Source organism: Polistes fuscatus, unplaced genomic scaffold, assembly GCF_010416935.1.
Source record: "Polistes fuscatus isolate 324 unplaced genomic scaffold, CU_Pfus_HIC Scaffold3, whole genome shotgun sequence".
Lineage (NCBI taxonomy): Eukaryota > Metazoa > Arthropoda > Insecta > Hymenoptera > Vespidae > Polistes > Polistes fuscatus.
Genome location: NW_025113107.1, coordinates 11,579,772 through 11,595,377, shown reverse-complemented (window position 1 = coordinate 11,595,377; position 15,606 = coordinate 11,579,772). Strand labels below are relative to the sequence as shown.

Sequence of the window (15,606 nt, the reverse complement as noted above, 5' to 3'; positions counted from 1 at the left end):
GATATTGTCGGTTCTATTTATGAAATTTTGTTTGTGTACTTTGTTTTGATGTTAAATTTTTGCCTTTATTAAGGAAATCAATTCCCATTCTGTCTTAAAATTTGTAACAGTTCTTATCTCTAAGCTGACACTCGTTTACAAAAGTAATCTTAAGACACATTTTCATGAATGGCAAGTTTGAAACTCGTTGTTATACTCATCAGAAAAATCTAAAGTAAGGTTTTGAGGGTTAGAGTCAAATGTTGTTCGTAAACAAGTTACAGGAGTGGTATTTTTTTATATGTTTTATTATTATTAATATTAATTAATTATTAACCGGATTACGATTATATATCTCATTATTTATATCTATCTATTTAAAATGATTAATTTGTTACTGAATAATTTGTTGTGTTTCAAGATTATAGAACATTATTTTATTTGTTAATGCAGTTAAATATATTTTATCGATTATATTATAATACAATTGTATTATAGTAGCAGCGTTGTTAGTTTATAAATATTTGACCAAAATGGATGATCAAGCTTGTCCAAGATGCAAAACTACAAAATATCGAAATCCGTCATTAAAAATGATGGTAAATGTTTGCGGACATACTCTATGCGAGAGCTGTGTAGATCTATTATTTTTAAAAGGTTTGTTGTTATATTTGTGTGATATACTTTAATAAAATTTTATAAAAGTTCCAATTGTACATGCAAATTATATCATATTTTATAAAATATAATTATTTTTAAGGCTCCGGATCCTGCCCAGAATGTCATATTCCACTACGAAGAACAAATTTCCGTGTTCAAATGTTTGAAGATCCTATGGTAGAGAAGGAAGTAAATATAAGAAAAAAGATACTTAGGGATTTTAACAAAAAGGAAGAAGATTTTGCTACATTGCTAGAATACAATGATTATTTAGAAGCAGTTGAAAACATAATATACAATTTGGCCAATGATATTGACGTAGTTGAAACAAATAAGAAAATAGATCAGTATAAGAAAGATAACAAGGATCAAATAAATAAGAGTAAATCCAAACTTGGTAGAAAGGAATATGAATTGGAAGAACTTTTAGAATTAGAAAAACAGCAAGAAGAAGAAAGACGGTTAGAACTTGCTAAAGAAGAAATGGAAGCAAAGAAGAAAAAAATCAGAGATAAAGAGGCTTTAATAGATGAACTTACATTCTCAGAAGGGAATGCTAAAAGTATTGTTGATACGTTTACATCAGCGATACAGAATTCCAAGAAAGAAGCAAGGACCTCCTCTCCTAAAGCTACTCAATTTAGTACGGGAATAAAGTTTGGAAAACAAGGAACGCAAAGCTACTTGCAAATTCCAAAAGTAGAAGAAGGACCAATGTTTACATATAATCCTATTAGACAACAAACAGAAGGACCAGACGTTCCTAGTTGGCGTGAAATTCAAACTCGAGGATACATATCGCATGTTCGTGCAGAGACAAAAGCGGAAAGAGCAGGAGGATTTAAAGCACATGTTGCTTGTTTAAGGGCATTAGAAGAAGCTATGGCTAGTTTATATCACAATCCTTCACAGCATACTACAGAATTTACAACAGTTTGATTCCAAGTATTTTTGTAACTTTTTGTTTGTTTATTTTATTGTTATTGTATAAATACATTCAAACTATGTGCCAAAAGCTGTAAGTGCCTCAGTTCTATAAATATTGTCTTTATATCAACTGCTATAGTTAACAAATGATATTAATAATTTTACAAGCAATAAAAAATGTTTATCTCATAAGGGTATGGCAATCATATGCAACCTCTGATTTTTTTCAAACTTTGCACACTTGCAGTGGTTTATGAGGAATGTACATTGCATTTTCCAGAAATTTTGGAGTAGAAATTTTGCAAAAATTCTTATGTTCATTTATGTCTTTTGCTTTGGTAGTGTAACGAAAAAAATCAGAAGTTATACATGTTTGCTATTCCCTTGTTAGGTTTTTTCTCAATGTATGGAAATGTTCGCTTAGTAAGATTAATGTTGCTTCAGTTATAGTAATATGAAGTTATCTAGTTATAGATATATAAACAAAAATTAATGTATATATACATTTTGTGTTCATGGAATTTCTAATTTAGAAAGAAAAATAGTCTAATAATATATTTTGTTTCTTCTTTCTTAAACCTTCCTCTACCCTGTTATGTTTTATTAATTTTTATATTATTGTAGAAAAAATTCGAAATCTTAGGAGTACATAAAAGAGAAAAAAAATGATAAATAGTGCAAGCTTATGCAAATTTAAGCAAATTTATAAATGTGCATACTTATACCAAAACAGTAGTCTATAGAGGGGATTTCTCTTGTTGATTTTGTAGTTCATATTTTACCCACACTTGGCGCTGAAGTATCATCCTTCGAGCTTCCTTACATAAAATAATAAATGACAGAACTATTTTTTATCATTGTGATGTCGATTAAAATTTTTGTAAATTATGTAAAATAATTGTGGTTATTTCTGTTTTTTTTTAAAAGGAAAGTTGTTAGTTTATTAATTACATACGTATTCGCATTCATTTATAATCTGTCATCATGGTTGCAATGTTATATTATATTAAGTTTACAGTAGTATGTTGCATTATGTTATTGTTTACAATAAGTATATTTATCACTTTTACGAACATAAAAATTATTCTTTATAATTCTCCCACGCCAATTGTTATCTGGCATGGTATGGGTACGTATTGATGTTTATATATTTTTATTATTAAGATTCATTATAAATAGATTTAAATTGAAATGAATGATTTGTTTTAATGATAGGTGATAGTTGTTATGCTCCTGGTATCAATTCTATTAAACAATTATTAGAAGACAAAATATCTGGAGTTTATGTCAAATGCATACATAAAGGAAATAATATATTTGTGGTAATATTAATTATTAATTAGTATACTTTTAGAATTAAAGATCAAGTATATTCATTCAGTAAGTTCTTATTTGTTCATAGGATATAGAAAAAAGTTATTTGGGAAATATTAATAATGATGTAGAGGTAGTATGCAAAGAAATAGAAATGGATGTAAACTTGCAAAATGGTTACAATGCAATTGGTTTATCCCAGGGTGCACAATTTTTGTAAGTAGAATCAGAAATTCTATATATACAATTCTAATGAAAACCTTTAGATTTTCATTTAAATTATTTTGTATCATGTATCTTATAAATATTTGTATAAACAAATTTGTTACTCCATTTGCAGACGTGCTGTAGCTGAAAGATGTACAACTCCACCAATGTTAAATTTAATATCTTTTGGTGGTCAACATCAAGGTGTTTTTGGATTACCACATTGTATTGCTATAAATAATGAAATGTGTAATTTTTTTAGACAGCTACTTAGTTCAGCAGCATATACTAAGTACTTAAATATATTATATTTAAAAATTACTATAAAGCATTAAGAAATCTTATTAATGTATATATTTTTTCTTTATCAAGTTTTGTCCAAGAAAGTATAATCCAAGCAGGGTATTGGCATGATTCTACAAAAACAGACGAGTATAAAAATAAAAGTCGTTTTTTAGCAGATATTAATAATGAATTAAATATAAATGAGGTATGTTGCTTTAATATAAAATAATATAATTATTTTTATATAATTAATGATTATAATATCAATACATTATTCATGGCAAAATAAATGACCGTGTTTTGTACAATTTTCTAGACATATAAAAGTAATCTTAAAAAATTAAAATCTTTAGTTCTGGTAATGTTTGAAAATGATACTATTGTACAGCCTAAAGAAACAGGATGGTTTGGATTTTATAAACCTGGCCAAAGCGTAGAATTGGAAAGCTTACAGGAATCTAGTTTATACAAAGAGGTAAATACTAATATAATTTACATCAATTTATATTTTATTTCATAATTTTTCTATTTTAGGATCGTCTGGGATTGCAAGAAATGGATAAATTAGGCAAAATACATTTTATTTCTCTTGAAGGCGATCATTTACAATTTACAGAAGAATGGTTCGTGAAAGACATTGTGGAGAAGTTTCTTAAATAAGAATAATTAATAAAATTGTGTAATAATAATTTTTATATATATGAAATTTTATTGGATGATATTAAGATGTGATATATATATACAATAATGCAATAATTGTTATTGTTATTAAAAATTGTAACAAACTTGTAAATATAAAATTATTTTATGTTTTTATTACATTTTGTATAAGAAAATAAATATAATAATTATTTTAATCCATTTTCATTCAAAAGATGTAATTAAATATCTATGGAATATGTATTATATTATATATATATATTTCAGGCAAATACACATTCTGGCAAAAGTCCAGGTGATCTTACAACGATGACTACTCAACTGATCCTACAATAGCAGCAGTTTCAGTGCTATTAGTGACGCCGCGTAACGTCGAGCCACAGAAAAATGTTTCAAATGTGGTTGTGAATACGTAACATGGAGTTTTAAGTAAAAAGAAGTTTGATACAATGTTGCCTTAATTTAAACTTATTAAACAGTGATTCCGTATTATGTAGTGAAGCATTTATTATTTTTCTTTTCATAGCTAATAAATGTTTTATGCATAAACATGGATGATAAAAGTGCTATTGTTTGTAAAAATGTATAATCACAGTACTTTTCGTTCAGCGAATCATTATTTGAATTAATAAAAGTAAGTCAATCAAACAATAGATTTTGTAATTTGATTATAATACGTACGTAGCTTCTATATTGAAATATCTACGAAGATATAATTATACGTTCTATTTTATTCATGCATACATATGCGATACATTTATTTCGAGAAATAGATATTTATATAAAGAATATTTTGTTAAAATTTTAAAATGTATCGCTTTGGCGGGAAAAAATTTTAAATTAAGACGAAATTGAATACTTCGAAATATAACATTAAATAAAAAATTCTTCAGCAATATTTAAACGAATAAAATGAATAATTATTATTTGTTATATTTAAAGGAATCATAAAATTATATATTTTGTTTAAATACAGTACTTTAATAATGAAATAAAACGCATATATCACGCATGCGTACTCTAAGTTTTTCGTATTATATAAATTGCTAATCAAATGAATTTCAAATTCCAGCATTTTTGTTATTTTTCATAATTTTACTTATAAGTTAAATAAAATATCATTTTAATAAATAAATAAATAAATAATGAATAACGATATATTAATTAATTGAAAATAACTAAAATATAGGAATGCATCACGCATATTCCTCCAAAAAAGGAGATTCTCTTTGCCCTCTTGGTTTCCATCCTCAGGTTCGATGGCCAACACGATGTAAACGATGCTTCAGGTAATATATTTATATTACTATTTTTTAAATTTAATAATAAATATATTAGATAAAATAAAATTGAAATTACTATAAAAAATAAAGTTATTTTATTTCTTTTGCACGTGGCCCTATTAAAAAATAACGAAGATCGATAAATGATCATAATAAAAATGATCAAAACTCATTTGTATATTTGAATATAAATGGTAATTACATTATTCGTGTTGCCAACTTGTCAAGGTACGCAATCACTGGTCACAGCGGATTTCTATAAACAGATTGAGCTAAACCAGATCCTTCGAGAACTCTTTAGTTTCTAATTACATGTATTTAAGAAATTCAATTAGTAACAATGTATGCATATATGTATATATGTATAAATCTACCAATTAATCATTGATAAATGGCTCGTTTTTTTACCATCTTTCAAATACACAAACTATCGTGATTTATTATCAGATTAAAGTGATTTATAGTATTCGACAAACACATATCCTATCGTTGCATAAATCTAAGAATAGAAAAGATATATATAACTTATCCAAAATACGATTCGTTCACGTAAATGCGTCAGAGTTTTCACGTGAATATTTATACTTAAGATAGAGGAATTTTACCGATCTTACGTTATTAATCAAAAATAATGCAAATAGTTATTATACAAGTATGTTTTATATAACATTAAAGTATGAAATTTCATAGTGGAAAAATAAAAGCAAAATTATAAGAAACTTCATGTTTTTCAAATAATTACATTAGTTTTCGTTACCAAATTTATAGACTTTCTAAAATAAAATCATAGTTTATTTTTATAACTGTAATGTATATAAACATTTTTTTTTTAACTGAAAAGATTTGGTCGATAAAATAGTTTCATTGAAAGACAAAGAACAAAAAGCGGTAAAATAATAATTACAGTCGGTAAGGAAGAATTTTGTAGTATGTAATGGCGCGTATATTTGAAATTTTATTATTTTATCGTATGACGTTTGATCGTTCATTATGTTTCTTCTCGTTTTTGTTATTAAACCAATACTATTTATCTCATTAAATAAATTAATTTTATTTCGTTTTATACAATATAAATTATAATATATAAATAATAATATATAAATAATAATATATAAATATTTTCCTACAGACGACTTTTTGTTAAATACATTTATACATATACATTTACATAGAATTTATTTACTAGAGATTACAAAGATCATGGTGAAAAAAGAGGTAACTTAAGGGACGTAACATCATCGACGCCTAATCTTTCATTACACAGTTCATCAGAGCGGTAAGTATTTTAAATTAAAACAAAAATATCAATAAATAGAATTTTTATTGTAATATATCATTGAACTATAGCGATGGAAAAAGATCTTGGGCATCGACGACAAATTTGACTAAAAATGATCTTCGATCATCCAACTTGGATTCTTCGCTCAATTCTGTATCAACGTCTAACTTTTCTACTAGTGCTAATCAACTTAATGATGTCTCAGAATTGCAGAAACAAAATACTGCAAAAGATAAAAGGCTTTCTTTAATAGGTGAAAATTCTACTTCTAAAAATCAATTGTATGATTCCACATCAAAATTACAGATCAAAGAAGTTATTAAAAACAATGAAAATACTGCAGGGAACGATGTGGAATTTATTATTCAGGTATATTTATTTATTCATTGTATATAGTTGTTGTACAAATAGCATTAGAGCTTTCAAATATTAAATTTCATTTTAGGTGAAAAAATCTCCTACAAAAACTGTATCAGTAAATGAAATTCAAAGGCTGGAAAATGGCGTGGAAGAGGTAATATTTCTATTGCAAATTTTTATTTTCAAAACAAAATAAAAATTATTATTTTAATTTATATCATGTTTATTTTAGAGTGAGATTAAAAAATTAAGAAAAGATTTAAATGAAATGAAAGAAAAATGTCAGAGATTAGAAAAAGAAAAAAGTGAAATATTGCTTCGTCGTTTAAGTACTATGGATACAATATCGAATAAAACATCTGTGAGTGAAGTAATTAAATTAGAAAAGTCAATAAAAGGTATATAATATTAATTCAGTAGTAAAAAATTGCAGTTATGAATAAAATGTATAAATAATTAATAATGCTTCACAGTATTTTATAAAATAATAATAATAATAATATAATTTAACATCAGACATAAATTTTAGCTCTTACAGAAGAAAAATCTATGCTATTATCAAAAATAAGAGACTTAGAAAATGAATCACGTTATAAGTTAAATAGACGCGATACTGATAAAACAAGTGAAGATTTAAAATCTAAATTAAAAGCAGCGGAAACTCTTTGCGAATCTTTGATGGATGAAAATGAAGATATGAAGAAAGAAATCCGAGAATTGGAAGAAGAAATATGTGAAATGCAAGATAATTTTAGGTATCCATTGATATTATATTCATAGAATTAAAAAAATAATTAAAAGTCAAAAGAGACATATATTTCTGTATTCAAAAAAGAAATTTTTATGTCTTTAAGGGAGGACCAAGCAAATGAGTACACTAACTTACGAAAGTCCTTAGAACAGTCAAATAAAAATAGTCGGATTCTTTCATTTAAATTAAGAAAATTAGAAAGAACGACAGAACAATTGCAGAAAGAAAAAAATGATTTTGAAAAAAGATTACAAGAGGTAAAATATTTTTGAAATACGCATGTTTTAATCTTCTACTATGATTGATTTTTATTTTACAACCTATTTATGTAGGTAAGAAAAATAGAGGAGATGTTGACGAAAATAAACAACGATTCCAAAAAAAGAACTGATTTAAAACCTACAGAACTTGGAACGAAAGTACAATTTAAAAAAACGGTGGATGATATGCAGAAACAAATAGGTGTTTACTAATTATTTATTTATTTTTATTTGCATATATTTATTTATATATTATCAGATCTAATTTCAATATTCTTGTTTACTCTTGATTATTCATTTCCAGATAATATTATTACACTTTTTGCTAATATTAACGATGGACAAGAAATAAATATTACTCGTGAGAAAAACAATGAGAATACTATGAAATATGATGCTCTATTACGGGATTATGAATTAATCAAACAAAAACTAGAAGATACTTCTAAGGAGTTAATTAAAGAAAAAGAAAAAGAAAAAGAAAAAGGAAAAGAAAAAGGAAAAGATAAAGAAAAAGACAAAGACAAAGACAAAGATAAAGATAAACATCGCGAAGGAAAAATAACAGATGATAAAATGAATATGGATTTTCAAAATAGTAAGAATTTTTATTTGAGATATAAGTTTGTACGTTTTAATAATATATTTAAATATATAAATTATATAAATTTACAGTGAAAAAGAAATTGGATTATACTGTAACGTCTAGAGAGACAGAAAAAAAAGCATGGGAAGAGGAAAAAGAAAAACTTAAGTCAGAATTATTATCATTATCGTTTGAAAAGCTTAAAATTTATAAAGAATTGGAAAAGTTAAAAAAAGATACTGGTGAGATTGATTTATAACTATAGTGTAATCCTTTCTTGTTGTATTAATATATATACTGTTTTCTTTTACTATACTTTTTAAAATTTGTTGTTATAATATAATAAAATATCGATATAATATATACAATATTTTAATTAACTTTTGCTTAAGCATAGAAGCCATAAGGTCCTCTGAGAAAGAGTATACAAATAAAATTAAAAGATTAGAGACAACAGCTAATGATTTAAAAAAAGAATTATCTCAAGAAAAGAAGAAGTGCACTGAAATACAAAATGATTTATCATCGTGTACTCAACGGGAAGCAAATATGACAGAAACAATATCAAATGTAAATATTGTTATTGATTTATTGTTTAATTGTAACTTTATTTTTTTCATTTTGTAAAATTTTCAGTTAATCATTTCTTATAAGTGTTTTGTAACCATATTTTACATATTATTTTATGAAATTATGTAACAGATAGAACAGACCAAAAATCAACTTGACAAGGAAGCAAAACATTTAAAAGAAGAATTGGAAAATCTTAGGCGTTCATCGGCAACACAAATAGCGAGTTTAAAAACGGAGCTTACAAATGTTAAGAAAGATAAAGACAAATTAACTGCTCAAATAGAAAAAGAGAAATCTACTAAAGAGTCTGAAATAGCATCTCTTAAAAGCAAAATAACGTCTCTAGAAAAAAGTGGTTTAGATGCTACTAAAATCAAAGAAATGAAAGCAAATTATTCTGATAAAATTTCAAGTAAGTAAGTTTTCTTTTTTACAGCTCGAAAATTTGAATTATTTATGGTAGTTTCTCTTTGTTTTTTTTTTTAATTTAAATATTAACATTGTATCTTTCTTAGAGTTCACAAATCAAATAGAAAAAATGAATGCGGACTATGATAAATTAAATGAAAAGAATAAAGCATTAGTAGTTTTAAAAGAAAAGATTGAAGAGGAAAATCAATCTGTAAATAGGTAAATTCAATCAATTAAATATGAAGCTATATAATAATGCATGTATTATTCTCTTTAGTTTAGTAGTAATATCTACTCTCATTATTACAGTACATTATTGCAATACAAGACTGATTTAAATAATAATCAAACAGAAATAAAATCACTTCAAGATTTAATAAAAGAAAAAGAAAATGAATGGCAATTAGAAAAATCTAGCTTTGAGGTAACTAAAATATGATTTTTATTTAATCGTATATATTCATCAATATAGTAATCATATATATTATTATTATCACAGAAACGTATTCAAGAATACGAAGCATTATCCCACAAGCCTTTAATTAATGACTTAAGAACGGAAATTAATAGCCTGAAAAAAGAGAACGATGTAATGTTGAAAAGATTAGATAATGCAAGAGAAGTAGTAAGTGAATAATGTATAACTAATTAACAAAAAATTGTTTATGTTTATAAATTTATATTTTTCCTCCTTATAGAATGAAGATTTAGTTAATAAATTAAAAGATTATGATGCTGTATCAAAAGCTCATCAAGTGTTATCAGCTGATACAACGTCTCTTGAATCAGAAATACAGAAATTAAAAACTAGTTTGACCAATATTGAGAAAACGAAAAAAGCGGATATAGCACAATGTAAAATGCATTATGAACACAGAATTACAGCAATTAGTGACGAAATGCAATCATTACAAAATCAATTATCACGTTATAAACGTGAACGAGACACGTATAAGCATATGTTGGAAGGTGCCCAAAGGACAATCGCAGACCTAAAGTCAGTTAGACAACGTAAACAATCTTATACAAATTCTGAAAAATCAGATGAGGTTGGTATTAAGTTATGAAATATAAAAAAGTTATAATGTATATATTTTGAAAAGAAAAGATGTAACAAAATTTTGTTATAGGATGAAGAATCCTCTAAGGCTAATATTACAGTTTTAGAGCAACAAATTAGTTGCATGGAAGATGAACTTTCAGAAACTAAACTTGAATATTCTAGATTGAAGACGTCATTAGTTTCCGAAAAATCAGCCTGGAATGTTAAATTATCTGAAATGCAATCTCGAATTAATGAGGTCAGTAATATGTAAGAAAAACAATTATTTCATTAAAAATATTTTCAAAATTATATATATTTATACAAATTTCAGCTTGAAGAAGAACGTATTCTTTCGAGTGGACGATCAAAAATTCCAGGCATTAAAGTACGCATGGAATTGGCTTGGCAAAAGGAAAGAAAAGAACAACAAAGATTATTAGAAGAAACAGCTACTCTTGCAAGAGATTTGAGGCAAACATTGTTCGAGGTTTAAAATTTTAATTTTGCATTTAAATGATTTAATATTATAATAATAATGAAAATAATGAATATTTTCAAATGAATTTTGCATTACAGATTGAAAGAGAACGTGCTAAGGAACGTCTTGAAAATAAAAGAAAGCAAGATCAATTAAAGAAAGCATTTGACGAAGAAAAAGAAGAAAATAAGAAAAAATTAATAGAAGTAAGATCAAATTTTATAAGTTTATTTTTTCAAATATTCTTTCTTTAATCTTTACAATATTTTATTATATTTCAAATAGTTACAATGTGATTTATTGGAACTACGGGATGCTCACGCGAAATTAAGAACAAGTAACGAGAGAATGAGACGCGAAAAAGAACGTCATGAAAAAGAAAGACAAGACTTGAAGAATGAAATATTACGTCAACGAGAATTAGATAATACCGAAGTGAAGAACATAAATATATTGTTAAGACAAGTAGATGATCTTCAAAGACTATTTCCAGAATTACATGATGAACATACTCCAGAAAAATCAGAAATATACACGCCAACACCACCGAGAAGATTAAAAGTATATAATATAATCAAATTAATTCTATTAATAACAGTAAAATATATACATAAATATATATTGTTTTACAGGGTCCTAAATCGAGAGAATCATCACCTATGCTCGATACGAAAAATGATATTAAAGATAAAAACGGTATTTTACAATTCTGTTTTCTTGTAATAACATTTGTTTAATACATATGTATAATAAATAATATATTTATGCATATATGTAGGTTCTATGCAGCATTTGGAAAATAGAACAGAAAAATTAGAATATACCATAAAGAAATTAATGGATGTAGCAAAAGAGCTTAAAGAATCTAAAAAAACGTTGGATAACATAAGTGCTAAGCAGTTGATGAAACTTAGTAAAAGGTGAATTATTAATACCATTAGAAAACGTTTCTTTTTTTAAAAGATTGATCCTATACAATATATTTCTTTAATAATGTATTCTTAATTATAGATCAACATCTGTAGATAATACAACGAGAAGAGGCACGAGTCCAAATCCTTCCAAACCACGTTTGAAAGTGAAAAGCTTGTCTTTAGAGCAAACAACAGGAGGAGGAAGCATAGATGTAAATAATAATATTATTATCCCTATGTTATATTTAATATTACTATTATAATTATTTTAACAATAGGCAATATATTAATAAAATGTGTTATTTTTATATATGAATATTACATATATATCATATAACAATAATACTAAATATTTATGAAATAATATGTTTTTCAGTCTCAAAATGTTTGGGGTACTGATAGTAACATGTCCAGTCTACAATCGTTGGAATCCAATCCACGAGCATTTACTTCACAACGGGATTCTAGTGTGGATAGGTATATGTATTTTAAATATATTAAATCATTAATATCACAAATAAATTGTACTACTTCATTTTGTCTTCGTTATTTATATTAGCCGTTTGTCTGGCGATTCCACGAAGAGCGAAATGTTACATCGAGAGAAAAAATACAATAAAGGTATAATTGGAAAAATTCGAACTAAGCTTGTTAAATCTAGCAGTGTTGACGACGCAAACATGAATTTAGACTATCGAGTGAGTAAAACGAAATCGTATTATTTTACTTTTATTAACTATGTTGTAAATAAAATGTAAATATTTAAATTTCAATTCTTATAGACTTCAGGCTCTGAAATGAGCATTAATGAAGATGTTAAAGAAGAGAAGAAAAAATTAAAAAAGAAATTATCTGACATGTTTAAAAGAGGTAACAGAAGCAGCAGGTATATATAATTAATTTAATTATTTTATTACTGTTTTCATTATAAACTTTTTAATTATTTTAATTACAATTTTTAACACAGTTACTCTATTTTATTTTATACAGCACTAGCAAGAAGTCTGATGGTGGAGATTCCAGCAGACCACCTTCAAGAAATTCAACAACATCTAAAACATAACTTCATACTATTATATTTTGAAACTATACAATTCTCCTATTTACGAAATCAATTGCAGCATGTCTAAAGTTATGTATTATAATTCAGTAAAAATACCTTCTTCGAATATAAATTTTACTTATCTTTCTTTGCTATGTTTTTTCTATTTTTTTTAATTAAATACGAATAAGTAAAATATTATTATGGATTATGTTTAAAATATTTCTATGCATTGTCAGAAAATTTTTCGTATATATGACTAAAGAATATAGAAGTACATAAAAGCTCACATGAGCATTAAAAAGTTGGCATAGAACCTCAACAGTTGAAAAAAATGAATAAGTGCATTTAATTGCTAGCTATTTGCTAATTCAGAATCCATAATTACTAACTTTTTAAATTAATTATTTAATTAGTTATTGATAATTGAAAATGTAAACATTTTTTGTTAATTTCTAAGTAAAGTAACGTAATTTGCAACAGCAAAAAAAATGAATAAGTGCACTAAATTGCTAACAAAATGCTTATTTAAAATCCATAATTGCTAACTTTATTAATTAATTATGTAATTAGTTATTAATAATTACAAATGTGGAAACGTCATGAGTGGAAGATTTTTTTCAAAGTGTTCTTGCGCTTTGAATTTGTGGTTGCGCATGCGTATAACATATCTCCCATTCATGACGGTATCCACATTTATAATTATTAATAACTAATTAAATAATTAATTTAAAAAGTTAGCAATTATGGATTCTGAATTAACAAATAGCTAGCAATTAAATGCACTTATTCACTTTTTTCAGCTGTTGAAGTTCTATGCTAACTTTTTAATGCTGCTCATGTGAACTTGTAAGCTTTTATGGCTTCATGACACACAAGCAAAGATATTACCATTTATCAACAGGGAGCGTAAATTAGTCGAATCTTTGATATCTAGATGGCGTTCAAATGTCAAATTATCTACTGAATGAATAACTGGAAAATTTCGATACCGATCAAGTTTAACAGCTCCTATTTGGAGCATGCAATGATCCTTTTTATTTTTACCTCTGAGATCATATAATTAGAGTTAATTAAAAATGTCAAATAAAGTATTATTTCTTAAATCTGGATTTCCACGTGCTCCTTTAGGACTTGGAATTGGTCGTTATGTGTGTCAATTACAAAGAGTGACATTAAAGTTCTGTAAAAGTCTTGGTTCCAATAAAGGAATGAGGTAGGTTATAGTTGCTTTCCTTTTTCTTGTTAAGTTAACATAATGAATTTATTTTTAAAGACCTACATATATAGATATATTATTGAATTATTTATTGTACTGTTTATTATAATATGAAAAAAATTAATATTGATTTTTCACTTTTATTCAGAGATTTTTTGGAGCATGATTTGATAGACTTTTCCAACCAAAACCCTGGTATTGTTGTATATTTGAAACCAAGACGACATAGATCGCCAGTAATAGTTGCAGAATATTGTAAGTAGTGACAATGCTTTATTTGATAATAATATACTATAAGTAAAATAAGTATTGTATCCTCTATAGTAAACGGAGAGAGACAATGGATGAATGTTAGTAATTATGCTAGAGAGGATATCGTAAAGTGGATGGAAGTATTACGTACTCAATTTCATGATGGTCCAAAACTGCGTATAAGAAAATTTTGGCATACAGAATTTCCTTCTATTCAAGGACCATGGACACCTTTAACATTTAGAGATCCAAGCCATAATTTAGTACAGTTTCCTAACGTAAATATAATTAAATGTTTATATGTAATTGAACCTAACAAAAATTTATTTCGCGCTGTAGATATATTTAAAATTCGAATTTATCGACATTACAGAAAGAAATCGGTGCAGCTGTTAAAACAGAACCGACTGCAACTGAACAATTAATTGAATTATTTAAAGCCCAGCAAATGTCTGAACAACAACAACAACAAGAGCAAGAAGTTGAAGTACAAAGAAACACTTTAGAGAAATCTAATTAATATAAAACATAAAATTATAAATGATGTAGAATAGTAATAAAAATTTAAATACATGTATATATAAATTACTATAAGAAATAATTATTTTATTACTTCTTTAGTGGATTTATAATACACGATAAACACTGTTTTAAAATTCATTGGTTTTTCGATACATAATATTTAAAAAATTACTTGTAATATAAACTATTTAAATGGCAGTAAATATTTAAGCCAATTTTTCGAAAATTTACTAAATCTTGTTATTATTTATAATTTTATACATTCATTTTAATATGCTTTTTTCGTAATTCGTTTATTTAAATAGATTTGAATAATAAATTTGATGAATTTATATAAAATAATCTAAAGTACAAGGTCTGAACACAGAGAAAATATAATAAAAGGTAGTATATTCTGTGAATGTTCTTTTCTGTTTTAAGCACAGAGTTACATAATCTGATACATACAAATGTACCTATTATTTGCAATTTCATAAAATAAGATTTCAATTTCAGACATTAAGTTTTTTTCTTCGACACATTTATAGACACTTGTCTATACGAAACTTTGAATATATAACTAATTACTTATATAGTTTACTCCTACAAAAATATATTTT

The 15,606-nt window shown here is 25.7% G+C and overlaps 4 protein-coding genes across 5 annotated transcripts; all 4 read left to right on the top strand.

Moving 5' to 3' along the window:
- Positions 1-191: 191 nt before the first annotated feature.
- On the top strand, positions 192-1,971 carry LOC122519593 (CDK-activating kinase assembly factor MAT1). The gene is made up of 2 exons (XM_043639162.1): positions 192-636; positions 740-1,971. The coding sequence occupies exons 1-2, from the start codon at positions 513-515 to the stop codon at positions 1,576-1,578; spliced, it is 963 nt and encodes a 320-aa protein (XP_043495097.1). The 5' UTR covers positions 192-512; the 3' UTR covers positions 1,579-1,971.
- A 228-nt stretch (positions 1,972-2,199) lies between these two features.
- On the top strand, positions 2,200-4,680 carry LOC122519592 (palmitoyl-protein thioesterase 1). Of its 2 annotated transcripts, none has more exons than XM_043639160.1 (8): positions 2,200-2,695; positions 2,782-2,888; positions 2,969-3,096; positions 3,221-3,379; positions 3,460-3,577; positions 3,689-3,847; positions 3,907-3,995; positions 4,300-4,680. In XM_043639160.1, exons 1-8 carry the CDS (start codon positions 2,551-2,553, stop codon positions 4,343-4,345), a joined length of 951 nt encoding a protein of 316 aa, XP_043495095.1. In that variant the 5' UTR covers positions 2,200-2,550; the 3' UTR covers positions 4,346-4,680. The 2 variants fall into 2 exon arrangements, with proteins under 2 accessions (XP_043495095.1, XP_043495096.1); XM_043639161.1 differs by having other exon boundaries at positions 3,907-4,051.
- On the top strand, positions 4,580-13,147 carry LOC122519591 (golgin IMH1-like). The gene is made up of 28 exons (XM_043639159.1): positions 4,580-4,666; positions 5,222-5,321; positions 6,502-6,591; positions 6,663-6,963; positions 7,040-7,108; positions 7,187-7,352; positions 7,484-7,709; positions 7,809-7,962; positions 8,038-8,167; positions 8,270-8,563; positions 8,641-8,793; positions 8,949-9,121; positions 9,254-9,536; positions 9,640-9,754; positions 9,845-9,959; positions 10,035-10,160; positions 10,234-10,584; positions 10,666-10,836; positions 10,912-11,067; positions 11,157-11,264; positions 11,344-11,619; positions 11,691-11,754; positions 11,837-11,978; positions 12,070-12,184; positions 12,349-12,449; positions 12,532-12,670; positions 12,755-12,858; positions 12,963-13,147. Exons 2-28 carry the CDS (start codon positions 5,224-5,226, stop codon positions 13,033-13,035), a joined length of 4,293 nt encoding a protein of 1,430 aa, XP_043495094.1. The 5' UTR covers positions 4,580-4,666; positions 5,222-5,223; the 3' UTR covers positions 13,036-13,147.
- Positions 13,148-13,990: 843 nt separating this feature from the next.
- Positions 13,991-15,237, top strand: LOC122519261 (39S ribosomal protein L43, mitochondrial). Its single transcript, XM_043638605.1, has 4 exons — positions 13,991-14,230; positions 14,382-14,488; positions 14,558-14,763; positions 14,859-15,237. Exons 1-4 carry the CDS (start codon positions 14,094-14,096, stop codon positions 15,003-15,005), a joined length of 597 nt encoding a protein of 198 aa, XP_043494540.1. The 5' UTR covers positions 13,991-14,093; the 3' UTR covers positions 15,006-15,237.
- Positions 15,238-15,606: the final 369 nt, after the last annotated feature.